The sequence below is a fragment of the Macaca thibetana genome, chromosome 10 (genome assembly GCF_024542745.1).
Source record: "Macaca thibetana thibetana isolate TM-01 chromosome 10, ASM2454274v1, whole genome shotgun sequence".
Lineage (NCBI taxonomy): Eukaryota > Metazoa > Chordata > Mammalia > Primates > Cercopithecidae > Macaca > Macaca thibetana.
Window position 1 is genome coordinate 8,311,466 of NC_065587.1, and position 13,872 is coordinate 8,325,337.

At 53.7% G+C, this 13,872-nt stretch overlaps 3 protein-coding genes across 3 annotated transcripts in view; 1 reads left to right on the plus strand and 2 right to left on the minus strand.

Annotated features, from left to right (window-relative positions):
* TSPO (translocator protein) overlaps positions 1 to 13,872 on the minus strand; it is a 677,237-nt gene that overhangs the window by 647,940 nt on the left and 15,425 nt on the right. The gene's annotated exons all lie outside the window — the stretch shown is intronic.
* The window catches only part of LOC126963638 (ribosomal RNA-processing protein 7 homolog A), a 198,025-nt gene that overhangs the window by 182,988 nt on the left and 1,165 nt on the right, over positions 1 to 13,872 (plus strand). The window contains exons 2-7 of the mRNA XM_050806026.1: positions 6,992 to 7,074; positions 8,627 to 8,769; positions 11,167 to 11,292; positions 12,036 to 12,153; positions 12,525 to 12,622; positions 13,008 to 13,206. Of these exons, the coding sequence (XP_050661983.1) occupies positions 7,002 to 7,074; positions 8,627 to 8,769; positions 11,167 to 11,292; positions 12,036 to 12,153; positions 12,525 to 12,622; positions 13,008 to 13,206 (757 nt within the window). The 5' untranslated portion in view covers positions 6,992 to 7,001. The remainder of the gene's footprint in view (positions 1 to 6,991; positions 7,075 to 8,626; positions 8,770 to 11,166; positions 11,293 to 12,035; positions 12,154 to 12,524; positions 12,623 to 13,007; positions 13,207 to 13,872) is intronic.
* SERHL2 (serine hydrolase like 2) overlaps positions 1 to 13,872 on the minus strand; it is a 75,691-nt gene that overhangs the window by 45,123 nt on the left and 16,696 nt on the right. The window lies entirely within an intron of this gene.

Genomic DNA, 13,872 nt, shown 5'->3' on the forward strand with positions numbered 1-13,872 from the left:
AGCCAAATGTGGATGTGGGCTCTGCCTCTGGGGTTGGTGTCAGGAAACTCCAGCTTCTTCCCTTGCAGGATAAGCAAGGGGTCACTCTGGCTTTCCCCATGGCAAAGACACTTCCCATGGGCACCTGCACACACCCCAGGCCTCCTCTCTGCAAAGGCAGGGATTCCCGTGCCACCTTCTGAGGAGGGCAGCCCAGCAAATGAGCCAGCTGCATGGGTGGGAGTTGGTGACTGTTCTTCATTTTCCGCAATGGCTCGGTTTTTGCATCAACTTATTGGAGCCATGAGGTGCCCAGTATTTGGTTCAACATTATTCTGGGTTTGTCTGTGAAGGTGTTTCCAGAAGAGATCAGCCTCATTTAACTTTCTCTCCCACAAGGTGTTTAAATCCAGCTACCTTGCTCCCTGATCCAGACCTTACCACACCTGTCCATGACTGCCAAGAACTGTTAGAGACTACGGAAACTGGCCGACCTGATCTCCAAGATGTGCCTTTCGAGGAGGCAGACGCCACCGTGTTTACAGATGCTAGCAGCTTCCTCGAGCAGGGAGTTTGAAAGGCTGGTGCAGCCGTCACTACGGACACGGATATACCATAGGCCCAAGCACTGCCAGCAGGTGCCTCAGCACAGAGGGCTGAGTTGATTGCCCTCACTCAGGCCCTTGATTGCCCTCACTCAGGCCCTCCGATGGGGTAAGGACAAGCGTATTAACATTTACACTGACGGCAGCTATGCTTTCACTACTGTGCATGTACACGAGCCGTCTACCAAGAGTGTGGCCACTCACCTCAGCAGGAAAGGCTATCAAGAACAAAGAAGAAATTTTGGCCCTGCTTGAAGCTGTTTGGCTCCCTCAACAGATGGCTGTAATTCACTGCAAAGGACATCAAAAAGAAGACATGGCCGTTGCCCGTGGTAACCAAAGAGCCGACTCTGCAGCCTGGGAGGCAGCTGGACTCCCAGTCGCGCCTCTGACCCTGCCGCCTGCAGTGTCCTTTCCGCAACCTGACTTGCCAGATCACCCAGAATATGACCCAGAGGAGGAAAAACAGGCTTTGGATCTTCAGGCCAGTAAAAATCAGGAAGGTTGGTGGATTCTTCCTGATTTCAGAATCGTCATACCCCAAGCTCTCCGGGAAACTTTAATCAGTCGTCTGCATTCTACCACCCGTTTAGGAGGAGTAAAACTGGTTCAGCTTCTGAGGAGCCATTTCGAGATCCCCCACCTTCAGGACTTAGTTAACCAAGCAGCTCTCTGGTGTACAGCTTGTGCGCAGGTAAACGCCAAGCAAGGTCCTAAACCCAGCCCAGGCCACTGCCTCCGGGGAGACTCACCAGGAGAAAGGTGGGAAATTGACTTTACAGAGATAAAACTGCACTGGGCAGCCTATAAATACCTCCTGGTACTAGTAGACACCTTTTCCTCATAGACTGAGGCATTTGCCACCAAAAATGAGACTGCCATCACGGTAGTTAGGCTTTTACTCAATGAAATCATCCCTCGGCATGGGCTGCCTGCTGCCATAGGATCTGATAATGGACTGGCCTTCACCTTGCCTATAGCTCAGTCAGTCAGTAAGGCATTAAAATTCAATGGAAACTCCATTGTGCCTATCGACTTCAGAGCTCTAGACAGGTAGAACACATGAACCGCACCCTAAAAGGTACCCTTACAAAGTTAATCCTAGAGACCGGGGAAAATTAGGTAAAGCTCCTTCCTTTAGCCCTTCTTAGAGTAAGACGCACTCCTTACAGGGCTAGGTTTTCACCTTTTGAAATCATGTATAGGAGGGTTCCGCCTATGTTGCCTAAGCTAAAGGATACCCATTTACCAGAAATCTCACAAGCTAATTTATTACAGTACCTGCAGTCTCCCAACAGGTACAGACATCATCCAGCCGCTTGTCCAGGGAGCTCATCCCCATCCAGTTCCTGACCAGACGGGGCCCTGCCACACTTTCCAGCCAGGTGACCTGGTGTGTTAAAAAGTTCCAAAAAGAAGGACTCACCCCTGCCTGGAAAGGGCTTCATACTGTCATCCTCACCACACTGACGGCTCTGAAAGTGGATGGCATTCCGGCTTAGATTCATCATTCGCATCAAAAAGGTCAACAGAGCCCGACAAGAAACATAGGTCCCTAAGCCTGGGCCAGGCCCCTTAAAACCACGCCTAAGTCGAGTGAAGCCATCAGATTAATTTTTTATTTACCTCTATTGTTTCTTTCCGCCTAGTATGCCCTCTGCTCCACCCTGCTCTTTCCTCTTCACTTCTTTCACTGCAGGACGTGCATTTGCAAACACTACTTAGAAGGCAGCAACCTCCAGTCAGCCATAAATATACTGCATACCCAGGTGGAGTCTGGCTGCAGTAGTTCTTCAAAACCGCCGAGGTTTAGATCTGCTATTCCTCTCCCAAGGAGGTTTATGCGCGGCTCTAAGAAAGCGTTGTTGTTTCTGTGCCAATCTAAGGTCACACATGATACTCCTCAAAAAGTTTGAGAAAATCTAGATAGACGCCAGAGAGAACAAGAAAGTAACACCCCCTGGTACCAAAATGTGTTTAACTGGAATCCATGGCTAACTACTCTAATCACTAAGTTAACTGGAGCTCTCCTCCTCCTACGGTTAGGTTGAGTCTTCGGGCCCTGTATATTAAATTGGTTTCTTTGTAAAGCAACACATAGCTTCTGTTAAGCTTATGTATCTTAAAGCCCAATATAACCCCCTTGTTATAACCGAGGAATCAATGATTTGATTCTCCAAAAACACAAGTGGGGAATGTGATACCCTAACTTGTATGAACTTGATTGACTCTCTCTTAGCTGAGAAAGCCGGACAGATTCCATTTGGCTCCTTCATTTGCAAGATATTAAGGGCTCCTTACCCACCCCCTTCCTCAAGGACTTAACTAGTGCCAGCTGACTCCCAGCACATCAAAGAATGCAGTTAACTGATAAGATGCTGTGGCAAGCTGTGTCCATAGTTCCCAAGAATTCGCCCGGTTGATGGTACCAAACCCCTGCGTTTGCGTCTGGTTGGTAGCGCCCAAAGCCCAGCGTCTATCACCTTGTGATGGATTTTAAGCCCCTGCACCTAGAACTGTTTCCTTTCCTGTAACTATTTGTCTTTGAACTTTTATTGCCTGTTTTACTTCCATAAGATTGCTACAGCTAGGCTGCCCCCTCCCCTTTCTAAACCAAAGAATAAAAGAAAATCTAGCCCCTTCTTCGGGGCCGAGAGAATTTTGAGCACTAGCCGTCTCCCGGTCGCCAGCTAATAAAGGACTCCTGAATTCATCTCAAAGTGTGGCGTTTCTCCATAACTCGCTCCATTACAACAACTTCAGATGGTGAAAGCCACAGCAACAAAGCGGGGGTGAAGCAGCCACCCATTTTTAAACGAGCAGATCTCGTAAGAACTCGCGATCGCAAAAACAGCATCAAGCCATGAAGCCCCAATGATCCAAACACCTCCCACCAGGCCCCGCCTCTAGCATTGGGGATTACAATTTAATATGCGATTTGGGCAGAGACAAATATTCAAACTCTATCACCAGCCATCCCTGCTGAGATGCCGGATGTCTGAGTGAAGTGACTTGGAACCTTGAGTGCAGCCCATATGCCAGCTGAATACCATCAAATGGCCTCAGTCAGTGCCACAGGGAGCAACGGAATCTCCTAGCAGAGCATTGCCCAAATTCCTAACCCACGAAATACATGGGCAGTGGTAATTATAAAGACAGTGGAGTGAATTGATTGAGTGGCATCAGTGTGCTGAAGGAAAAAAACAACAGGCCTCAGGATAGCCATTGATCAACTTATGGCCCAAGGTGAAAATCAGGAGGGGCTTCCAGAGATGTGTTTAAAGACAGGTCACACTGGCTGGGCGCGGTGGCTCAAGCCTGTAATCCCAGCACTTTGGGAGGCCGAGACGGGCGGATCACGAGGTCGGGAGATCGAGACCATCCTGGCTAACACGGTGAAACCCCGTCTCTACTAAAAAGTACAAAAAACTAGCCGGGCGAGGTGGCGGGCGCCTGTAGTTCCAGCTACTCGGGAGGCTGAGGCAGGAGAATGGCGTGAACCCGGGAGGCGGAGCTTGCAGTGAGCTGAGATCCGGCCACTGCACTCCAGCCTGGGCGACAGAGTGAGACTCCGTCTCAAAAAAAAAAAAAAAAAAAAAAAAAAAAAAGACAGGTCACACTGTGCTGACAAAGGCCTAGGACCTGATGAGAACTGCAGCGTTTGAATCAGGGCAGATGAATGGCTCTGCCGGTCCTGTGCTCCAGTTGAGGAGCACAGAAGGGAAGGAGCGGAACACTGCCACCTAGGGCAGGGACGTCAGAGTAGATGGGCTCAAGAGTCTTGAACTCTAGGCTGGGTGCAGTGGCTCATGCCTGTAATCTCAGCACTTTGGGAGGCTGAAGTGGGTGAATCATCTGAGGTCAGGAGACCGAGACCAGCCTGGCCAACATGGTGAAACCCCGTCTCTACTAAAAATACAAAAAATTAGCTGGGCATGGTGGCGCATGCGTGTAATCCCAGCTACTTGGGAGGCTGAGGCAGGAGAATTGCTTGAACCCGGGAGGTGGAGGTTGCAGTGAGCTGAGATGGCAGCACTGCACTCCAGCCTGGGCGTCAGAGTGAGACTCCATCTCAAAAAAAAAAAAAAAAAAAAAAAAAAAAAAAGGCCGGGCACAGTGGCTTATGCCTGTAATCCCAGCACTTTGAGATGACGAGGTGGGCAGATCACAAGGTCAAGATATCGAGACTATCCTGGCCAATATGGTGAAGCTCTGTGTCTATTAAAAATAAGAAATTTTGGCAGGGCGCGGTGGCTCACGCCTGTAATCCCTGCACTTTGGGAGGCCGAGGTGGGCGGATCACGAGGTCAGTAGATCGAGACCATCCTGGGTAACACGGTGAAACCCCGTCTCTACTAAAATACAAAAAATTAGCCAGGCGCGGTGGCGGGCGCCTGTAGTCCCAGCTACTCCAGAGGCTGAGGCAGGAGAATGGCGCGAACCCGGGAGGCGGAGCTTGCAGTGAGCCGAGATGGTGCCACTGCACTCCAGCCTGGGCGACAGAGTGAAGACTCCGCCTCAAAAAAAATAAATAAATAAAAAAATAAGAAATTTAGCTGGGCATGGTGGTGCACACCTGTAATCCCAGCTACTCAGGAGGCTGATGCAGGAGAATTGCTTGAACCCAGGAGGCCGAGGTTGCTGTGAGCTGAGATCGCGCCACTGTACTCCAGCCTGGTGACAGAGCAAGACTCCATCTCAAAAAAAAAAGAATGTGATATTGTGACCAGTCCTGATATCCCACCGAGATGGCTCCATGAAGTGTGGAAGCAATACATGAGAGGGAGATAACAGAACGATCGTGGAAGGGCATTGAGAAGGAGCCAGAGGCCTCCGGGAGGGGGATGTGCTGGTACAGATTTATTATGCAAGATCTGAGAAGCCAGCTGACCGTATTTCTGGAGGGTTCACCAGATACTGCTTTCACTAGTGAGGGGTCTAGGCATCACTGGGCAATCGGCATGGCCATCCTCTGAGGCCAGGGTATAAGAGAGCAAATAGGACTGGAGCTGGACTTGGAAGGGTCAGCAGGAGATAGGATTTCAGAGAGCAGAGGTTCGGTTGATGTGACTGTCAGAACAGGAGCAAGGCCAGAGTGGCTGCCAGGGAGCCTGGATGCATAGGAGTCTCTGGTGAAGGCTAGTGGACCACGGTATTCCCAGGGGCCACAGCAGCCCTGACACTGCTTGACTGCTCTAAGCAAAGAAAGATCAAAAAGAAAAAACAAGCAAACAGGACAGTAATGGCAGCTGCTGATGGAAAATCCCAACCCCTCACCCAGTTTCCAGGCCTAAGCTAGGCCTCAGACCCGGAGGTCACTGACTGAAAGGGAGGCTGGGTCCCCTCGAGACCACAAAGATTTGCAGTAATAGTCTCCTAATTTTCCCCAAAAGGGCCGGCAGCATTTCCAAGAAGCAACTGTACACTGGGAGAAGAGAAATAGTAGATATATCAAGGGCTGGTGGGTACATGGTCTGAGAGGCCCTTTGGAGTCCAGATAAGTGGAGTCCTTGGACTTCTTTTCTCCCCTGTCTACACTTGCTCCCTTGGCGATCACACCGTCTCCTACCTTTTTCTCTTCTCTTCTCTTCTCTTCTCTTCTTTTCTGACGAAGTCTCTCTCTGTTGCCCAGGCTGGAATGCAGTGGGGCGATCTGGTTCCCTGCAATCTCCGCCTCCTGGGTTCAAGCGATTTTCCTGTCTCAACCTTCCGAGTATTTGGAATTATAGGCATGCACTACCACACCCGGCTAATTTTTGTACGTAGTAGAGACGGGGTTTCACCAAGTTGGCCAGGCTGGTCTGTAATTCCTGACCTCAAGTGATCTGCCCCCCTCGGCCTCCCAAATTGCTGGGATTACAGGCATGAATCACCGCACCCGGCCCCTCTCATAACTTTCAGTAACCTATCCACGGCCAGTCCCAGGTGTATTGCTCCAGGCCTGACACCTCTGATGTTCAGTCTGTTCAGTCTCATATCAAACTGCCCACCTGACATCTCCCCTGAGAGACCTAATGGGCGTCTCACCATGGCCCACAGAGAACTGATCCACTCGATTTTCCCCAAGCTGGCCCCTCTCCTGCAGTCTCCCCATCTCAGTCAATGGCAACACCATCCTCTTAGTTGCCTCGACTGAAAACCTAGCAGCCATCCTGGATTTCTCTCACAGTGCCTATTCAATGTGTGAATGCATGAGTGGAAAGCTGAGTTCGCACTCGTGACTGGCCGGGGTCAACGCTGACGTTCCCTCCCACTTCCGCGCGCTGATTTGACTCTGAGCTGATGAAGGTTGGGCCCTGGCGGGCGGGGCCGGAGAGGCGGGCCTGGAGCCAGGGGGCGGGACAGACGCCACGGAAACGCGATCGCGCCGGCGCCGAACCACAACTCCCGGCGGCCCCTGCGCTCCCGGGCGGCAAGATGGTGGCGCGCAGGAGGAAGCGCGCGGCGCGGGACCCGGAGGACTGTATCCCCAGCCCACCGGGCTACGCAGGTGAGGGGCTCCGGGACGCGAGACCGGGGGGGCCAGTCATCGCCGGGAGGTGTTTGGGGGTTGGCGGCGGCCGGGGGTCCCCAGGAGCGGCCGCACGGTTGGGTGTGAGCTCCGGCGGCCTCTGGCCCCAGCTTCGGAGTCCCGAGGACCCACGCGGCGCCCTTCTGCCTGCCCACTCTCTCGGGGCGAACCTGTCTTGGTCCACGCTTCCCTTGGGTGAGCCCACCACTGTGCACCTCTCACCCAGGGCAAACCCATTTCCGTCCACATTCGCTCGTCCAGGTGAGCCCATCCCCTTCTCATCGCCTCTGCTTCTAGTCCAGCCCCCATCAGCTCTTACTGGGCTGTTACGGGCCCTCCTACTTGGTTGCCCTCCTCTTTCTCTTGCCCCTGCTTCTGTTCTCCACCCACGTACCAGAATGTTCTTTTTAAGGCCATTTAAGTTAGAGCATGTCTCACACGCCCACGATAGGCCCCACACCCACTGCATTCCTTCCAGTAGCTTCATCAAGTCGCTTCTAAAACAAAAAGCAGACTTCTTAACCTGTGTGGGCCACATGGTCTGACTGGTGCTGACCTAAAGCTCTTTCTGTTCATCTGAGGCAACATACTTTTTCCCCCTCTGGGTTTTTGCACTTGCTGTAACAGTTTGTTGCACAGTGGCGTTTCTGTTCTGAGCTTTAATGTTGCTTCCTCAAAGAGGCCATCCCTGAGAGCCTATGGAAAGAAGACCTCTGCCACCCCATGACCCTGTAATGTTTCTTTCATAATTGATACAAGCTTGCTGTATGCTTACTTGGTAATTGTCTTCTCCGTTATTGCAACTGAGCTTCCTGAGTTCAGGGACCGCAGCTCTATGCCAACCGGTAGTCTGACGGAGGTGTGAGAAAAATAGAAGCAGTTCCTAGCTTTATGAGATTACAGTCATGGGTGTGGCAGTGATTAACCAAAGAATCTCATCAGTATAGCCTACAGACTGTTAAGAGAAGCTGTGAAGGCACAGGCAGTGGGGTCTGACCTGGCAGGAGGGGCGGAGGGTGATGCTAAGGCTCTCTTGAGGAAGCGAGGTTTGAGCTAAACCTGAAGGTTAGCAGGAGGGAAGAGGGTGATGCACTAGGTAGAGAGGCCAATGTGTGTGAGGCCCTGGTGTACCCAGGGGAACAGGGAGAATCCAAGGTGGTGGGGGAAGATGGTACGAGAAGAGGCCACAGTGGCAGGCAGGGTCTCACGGAGCTTCCAGCCACGGTTAGGATTTTGGTGTTCACTCCAAGAGCCGCAGGGTTCGAGCTTCCCTTTCATTGCGCCCCCATCTGTAATCATTGCCCATTTATCTTCTCTTTCCCTGCACCACCTTGGGAGGCCCTCCTGGGCAGACTCTTAGAGCCCGCACAGGCTTTGCCAAAGGGTAGGGTCGGGGGGTTGGTGAAGGGATGGATGGATTGATGAGCAGATAGGACTAAACAGGGATGTGGAGAAAGGAAGTTGTGTGAATGTCTTGCTGACCTCAGCTCAGGGTAGCCTGGCCATCCCTCCCCTCCCATTTCCTTTCCAGCTATTCCAATCAAGTTCTCCGAAAAGCAGCAGGCTTCTCACTACCTCTATGTGAGAGCACACGGCGTTCGACAAGGCACCAAGTCCACCTGGCCTCAGAAGAGGACTCTTTTTGTCCTCAATGTGCCCCCATACTGCACAGAGGTGAGCTAGTGTCTGGGAGGGGACCGGTGGGCTCTAGGTGGGGGCTCCCTTGGCCTCCACCAAGTCCTTGGTGGTGAGACGGACACAGCTAATGGGAGCCCCAGAGGAGAGTGTCCAGAGGGCTACCTTGATCTCCAGTCAGGAAACTGGCTTTTCAAAGATGTCTTTAAAAGTATAATCCTGCCAGGCATGGTGGCTCATGCCTGTAATCCCAGCACTTTGGGAGGCTGAGGCCGGTGGATCACCTGAAGTCAGGAGTTCAAGACCAGCCTGGCCAACATGGTGAAACCCTGTCTCTACTAAAAAACAAAAAATTAGCCAGGCATGATGGCGTGTGCAGGTAGTCTTGGCTACTCGGGAAGCTGAGGGATGAGAATCCCTTGAACCCGGGAGGCGGAGGTTGCAGTGAGTCAAGATTGCACCACTGCATTCCAGTCTAGGTGACAGAGTGAGACTCCATCTCAAAAAAACCCAAAAAACCCCAAAAATTAGCCGGACATGGTGGCACACGCCTGTAATCCCAACTGCTTGGGAGACTGAGGCACAAGAACTGCTTGAACCTGGTAGGCGGAGGTTGCAGTGAGCCAAGATCGCGCCATTGCACTCAAGCCTGGGCAACAGTGTGAGACTCTGACTCAAACGAAAAAAAGGAAAAAAAAGTGTAATCCTAAGTAGCCCAAGGTTTTTTTACGTATTACCCGAAGTTGTTTGAATTACGTGTTTTCTTTGAGACTATACGTGTCCATAATTTGAAAGTAGGAAAGTATAAAAAAATGAAAAGTCCCTCTAATTTTATCCAAACACAACTGTTAATTTTTTTTTTTTTTTTTTTTTTTTTTACAAAAACTAAACTAAGGGAATTGCTGGATTTTTTATTTTATTTTATTTTATTTTTTTTTTGAGACAGAGTCTCCCTCTGTTGCTCAGGCTAGAGCACAGCGATCGTGGCTCACTGTGACTTCCGCTTCCCAGGTTCAAGCTGTTCTCCTGCCGCAGCCTCCCAAGCAGCTGGAATTACAGGCGCCCACTACCATGCCCGGCTAATTTTTGTATTTTTAGTATAGACAAGGTTTCACCATGTTGGCCAGGCTGGTCTTGAACTCCTGACCTGAAGTAATCCGACCCCCTCAGCCTCCCAAAGTCCTGGGATTACATGCGTGAGCCACTGCCCCTGGCCAAGGGAATTCCTGGATTAGTTTTCAAAAAAGAAACCCTAATTTCTAAAACATTCCTTTAAACTTAGAGAAAAAAGAAGTGTGTAGAAGAGGGGGTGTGAGTTCTGACCTTTTTTGAAGTGCAGCATGTGTACAGGGAAGGGCCCCAGTGGCAGGTGTCCAGCTCGCTGCATCCCAGAGACAGAACATACCTGTGTAGTCAGCACCCAGGTGGAGACACAGCAGCACATCCCAGAACCCCTGCTGCCTCCTCCACCGATAACCACCGTCCTGACTGTCACAGCATAGGGTCACTACTGCTGATTCAGGTAGTAAAATTTGTCATAGAAAATCAGAATAGGGCCGGGTGCAGTGGCTCAAGGCTGTAATCCCAGCACTTTGGGAGGCCGAGACTGGCGGATCACGAGGTCAGGAGATTGAGACCATCCTGGCTAACACGGTGAAACCCTGTCTCTACTAAAAGATACAAAAATATAGCCGGGCGAGGTGGCGGGCGCCTGTAGTCCCAGCTACTCGGGAGGCTGAGGCAGGAGAATGGCATGAACCCGGGAGGCGGAGCTTGCAGTGAGCCGAGATCCGGCCACTGCACTCCAGCCCGGGCGACAGAGCGAGACTCCGTCTCAAAAAAAAAAAAAAAAAAGAAAAAAAAGAAAATCAGAATAACAGCAAGAATGTCCCCACCTGTCTCCAATGAGAGAGAGTGGGAATATGCCGGGCACTCTGGCTCATGCCTGTAATCCCAGCATTTTGGGAGGCCGAGGCAGGCGGATCACCTGAGGTCAGGAGTTCAAGACCAGCCTGGCCAACATGGCAAAACCTCATCTCTATTCAAAATACAAAAATTAGCCGGGTGTGGTGGTGGGCGCCTGTAATCCTAGCTACTCGGGGGACTGAGGCACGAGAATCACTTGAAACCCGGAGGTGGAGGTTGCCGTGAGCCGAGATCACGCTATAGGACTCCAGCCTGGGCTACAGAGCAGTACTCCAACTCAAAAAAAAATAAAAAATAAAAAAGAGAAAGAGCAGGAATATTGACCTCCATATTATCCCTGCAGAACAGGTCGGAGGCCATGGTGCCCACAGGCTCCTGGCTTGGGCAGATGTGGCTGTGGCTCTGAGTTCTTCAGGGGCGCTGGACCCCTGGCAGTGCCACCCATGGTGGAGGGAGGCTTTCGGATGCCCCTGCAGATGCTCACACTTGACTTCCCTCTCCCTGCGGCAGGAGAGCCTGTCACGCCTCCTGTCCTCTTGTGGCCTCGTCCAGTCTGTAGAGTTGCAGGAGAAGCCGGACCTGGCCGAGAGCCCAAAGGAGTCAAGGTCGAAGTTTTTTCATCCCAAGCCGGTTCCGGTGAGCCGCCAAGCACGGGGTTCCACTAGAGTGAGGGGGGTGGGGCATTGTCCCCAGTGTGTTGGGGGAGCTGGCAGTGGGACGTCAGAGCATTCTCTGGTCCTGAGCCCATCCTCACCGTGTGTGGTGTAGGAGGCTGTCCAGGTGACAAAGCCTGTTATTCCTTCCCAGATTTGCCACATCCTTGCACTTCTTGCCTGGCTTTTTCCTTCCTGTGTTAATGCTCAGGGACCATCTCTGCTGGGCGCTTGCGGGGCCTCCCCCGGCTGCCCTCCTGCTTCCCCTGCTGAGGGAGCTCCTTCCCCAGGCTTAGGGGCCGGGTCTGCAGGAGCACTGTTCTTCACAGCTTTCCCAGTGGCGCTGGAGCCCACACCTCCTCCCCACACAGTGGCATCTGGCATGGTGTGTGCCCAGGCCTGGCTTCCACAAACCTGCCCTGGCCCAGGGCGACCCCTGCGTGTCACAGCATCCCTCCTGTGACTGGAAGAAAGGCAGCCTGTGTGTCCCCTCTTCCTGAGGAAGAGCTGGGAACAGCTGTCACTTCCCGCAGAAGCAGGATCACTGGAAGTGTGGCTGCCCCTGACCTCGGTTATGGGATGGCCTCTGGTTCTCTCCATGGCTCAGGAATAGCCTAGCACTGTCTCCCCTGGTGTAGCCACCGGCTAGGCTGAGGGCGGGCCTGGAGACCTTGTGCCAGACATGCGGAGGCGCCCCCAGCCTCTGACATCTGTCTCTCTCTTCAGGGGTTCCAGGTAGCCTACGTGGTGTTCCAGAAGCCAAGTGGGGTGTCAGCGGCCTTGGCCCTGAAGGGCCCCCTGCTGGTGTCCACAGAGAGCCACCCTGTGAAGAGTGGCATTCACAGTTAGTACCTCAGGGGGTGACTGGCACCTCCTTTCTGGGCTCTGGGTTGGCAGAACACTCTATGGGGACAGTGTCTGAATGTCACCAGCCAAGTCCATGCTCCCTGAGAGTGGCGTGTGGAGGCCTGGGCAGGAGGACTGCGGGGCTGTGTCTGGGTCCCCAGGGAGTCATTAGCCTGAGTCCCTGGCACAGAGCGGCACAGGAATACTGGGCAGGCAGAGCGAGGGCCCAGCTTGCAGCCCCTGGGGTTTCCTTAGCACCTACGCCCCGGGCCCTGTGGGTAAAGGTCTCCATTAGCCTGGCAGGCCCTGGGGTGGGGCCCAAATGCCAGGCCTGAGGAAGCCCCGTTTCCCTGCCTCCCTTTTCCTCAGAGTGGATCAGTGACTACGCAGACTCCATGCCCGACCCTGAGGCCCTGAGGGTGGAAGTGGACACGTTCATGGAGGCGTATGACCAGAAGATCGCTGAGGTAGAGGCTCCGCAGGGTCGGCCGAGCACCGCATCACCTGTGTGGCTGTGGGAAGGTGACGCCCAAGAGGGAGGGCGGTGGCGGCCTGTCCTTAGCCACTCTGTAGAGGCCAGGCTCCCTTTTTCCCTGCTGGATCCTGGGCTGCCTGGCTGGGTGACACATCTAGTCTCCACATGGTCTGTAGTGGAGAAGGAGGCAGCGCCGGCAGGTCCGTGCCCTCCCCACCATCCTTAGCCCTAAAATCGTGCTGGGAGGAGGGGAGCAGCCTGCCCCTGCAGGGGCTCAGGGCGGTTCTGACTTTGGGAGGAGGGCATGGAGGGTGTGCTGCTGGAGGCTGCAGGAGGTCCCAGGTGCCGACCGGATGACAGGATCACCTTCCTTTCAGGAAGAAGCTAAGGCCAAGGAGGAGGAGGGGGTCCCTGACGAGGAGGGGTGGGTGAAGGTGACCCGCCGGGGCCGACGGCCTGTGCTCCCCCGGACTGAAGCAGCCAGCCTGCGGGTGCTGGAGAGGGAGAGACGGAAGCGCGCCCGAAAGGAGCTGCTCAACTTCTATGCCTGGCAGCACCGGGAGAGCAAGATGGAGCGTAAGCCACGCCCAGCCCATCCTCAGGCCCCTCGGCCTTGGCCCCAACCATGGATGAGGCCTCTGGCCAGGGCTCCTGACAGCGGGCGCTGAACCTGCTGGTCGCGGAGGGAGGGCGTCCCTAAGCACAGGGCTCCCACCAGGCTCTGGAAAGAGGCCCAGCCTGGCAGCACCCGGTGTGGCGGTCCCCCATCACCCCCCGGGGCAGATGCATTTGCTCAGTGGGTGGGGACCCTGGGTCATCAGTGCCCACCTCTGGGCTCCTGTGCACTTAGTGCTGGCGCTGGTCAGCCTCCAGCCAGCAAGGAGTTCGAGTGCAGAGGGGGCCTCCGAACCCACTGTGGGTGCAGGGAGGATGCTGCAGAATATGTGTGTTGAGGTGGTGGTGGTGGTGGTGCTGTGTGTGTCTGTGTCTGTGCTGTGTGTCAGGTGACCCTGCACAGTGCCTGTGTGTGGCTGTGCGGGTGTGTGTGGTAGTGTGTGGTGTGCGGGTGTGTGGTGGTGTGTGTGGCTGTGCGGGTGTGTGTGGTAGTGTGTGGTGTGCGGGTGTGTGGGTGTGCAGGGGTGTGGTGGTGTGTGTGGCTGTGCGGGTGTGTGTAGTAGTGTGTGGTGTGCGGGTGTGGGGATGTGCGGGTGTGTGGTGGTGTGTGTGGGTGTGCGGGGGTGT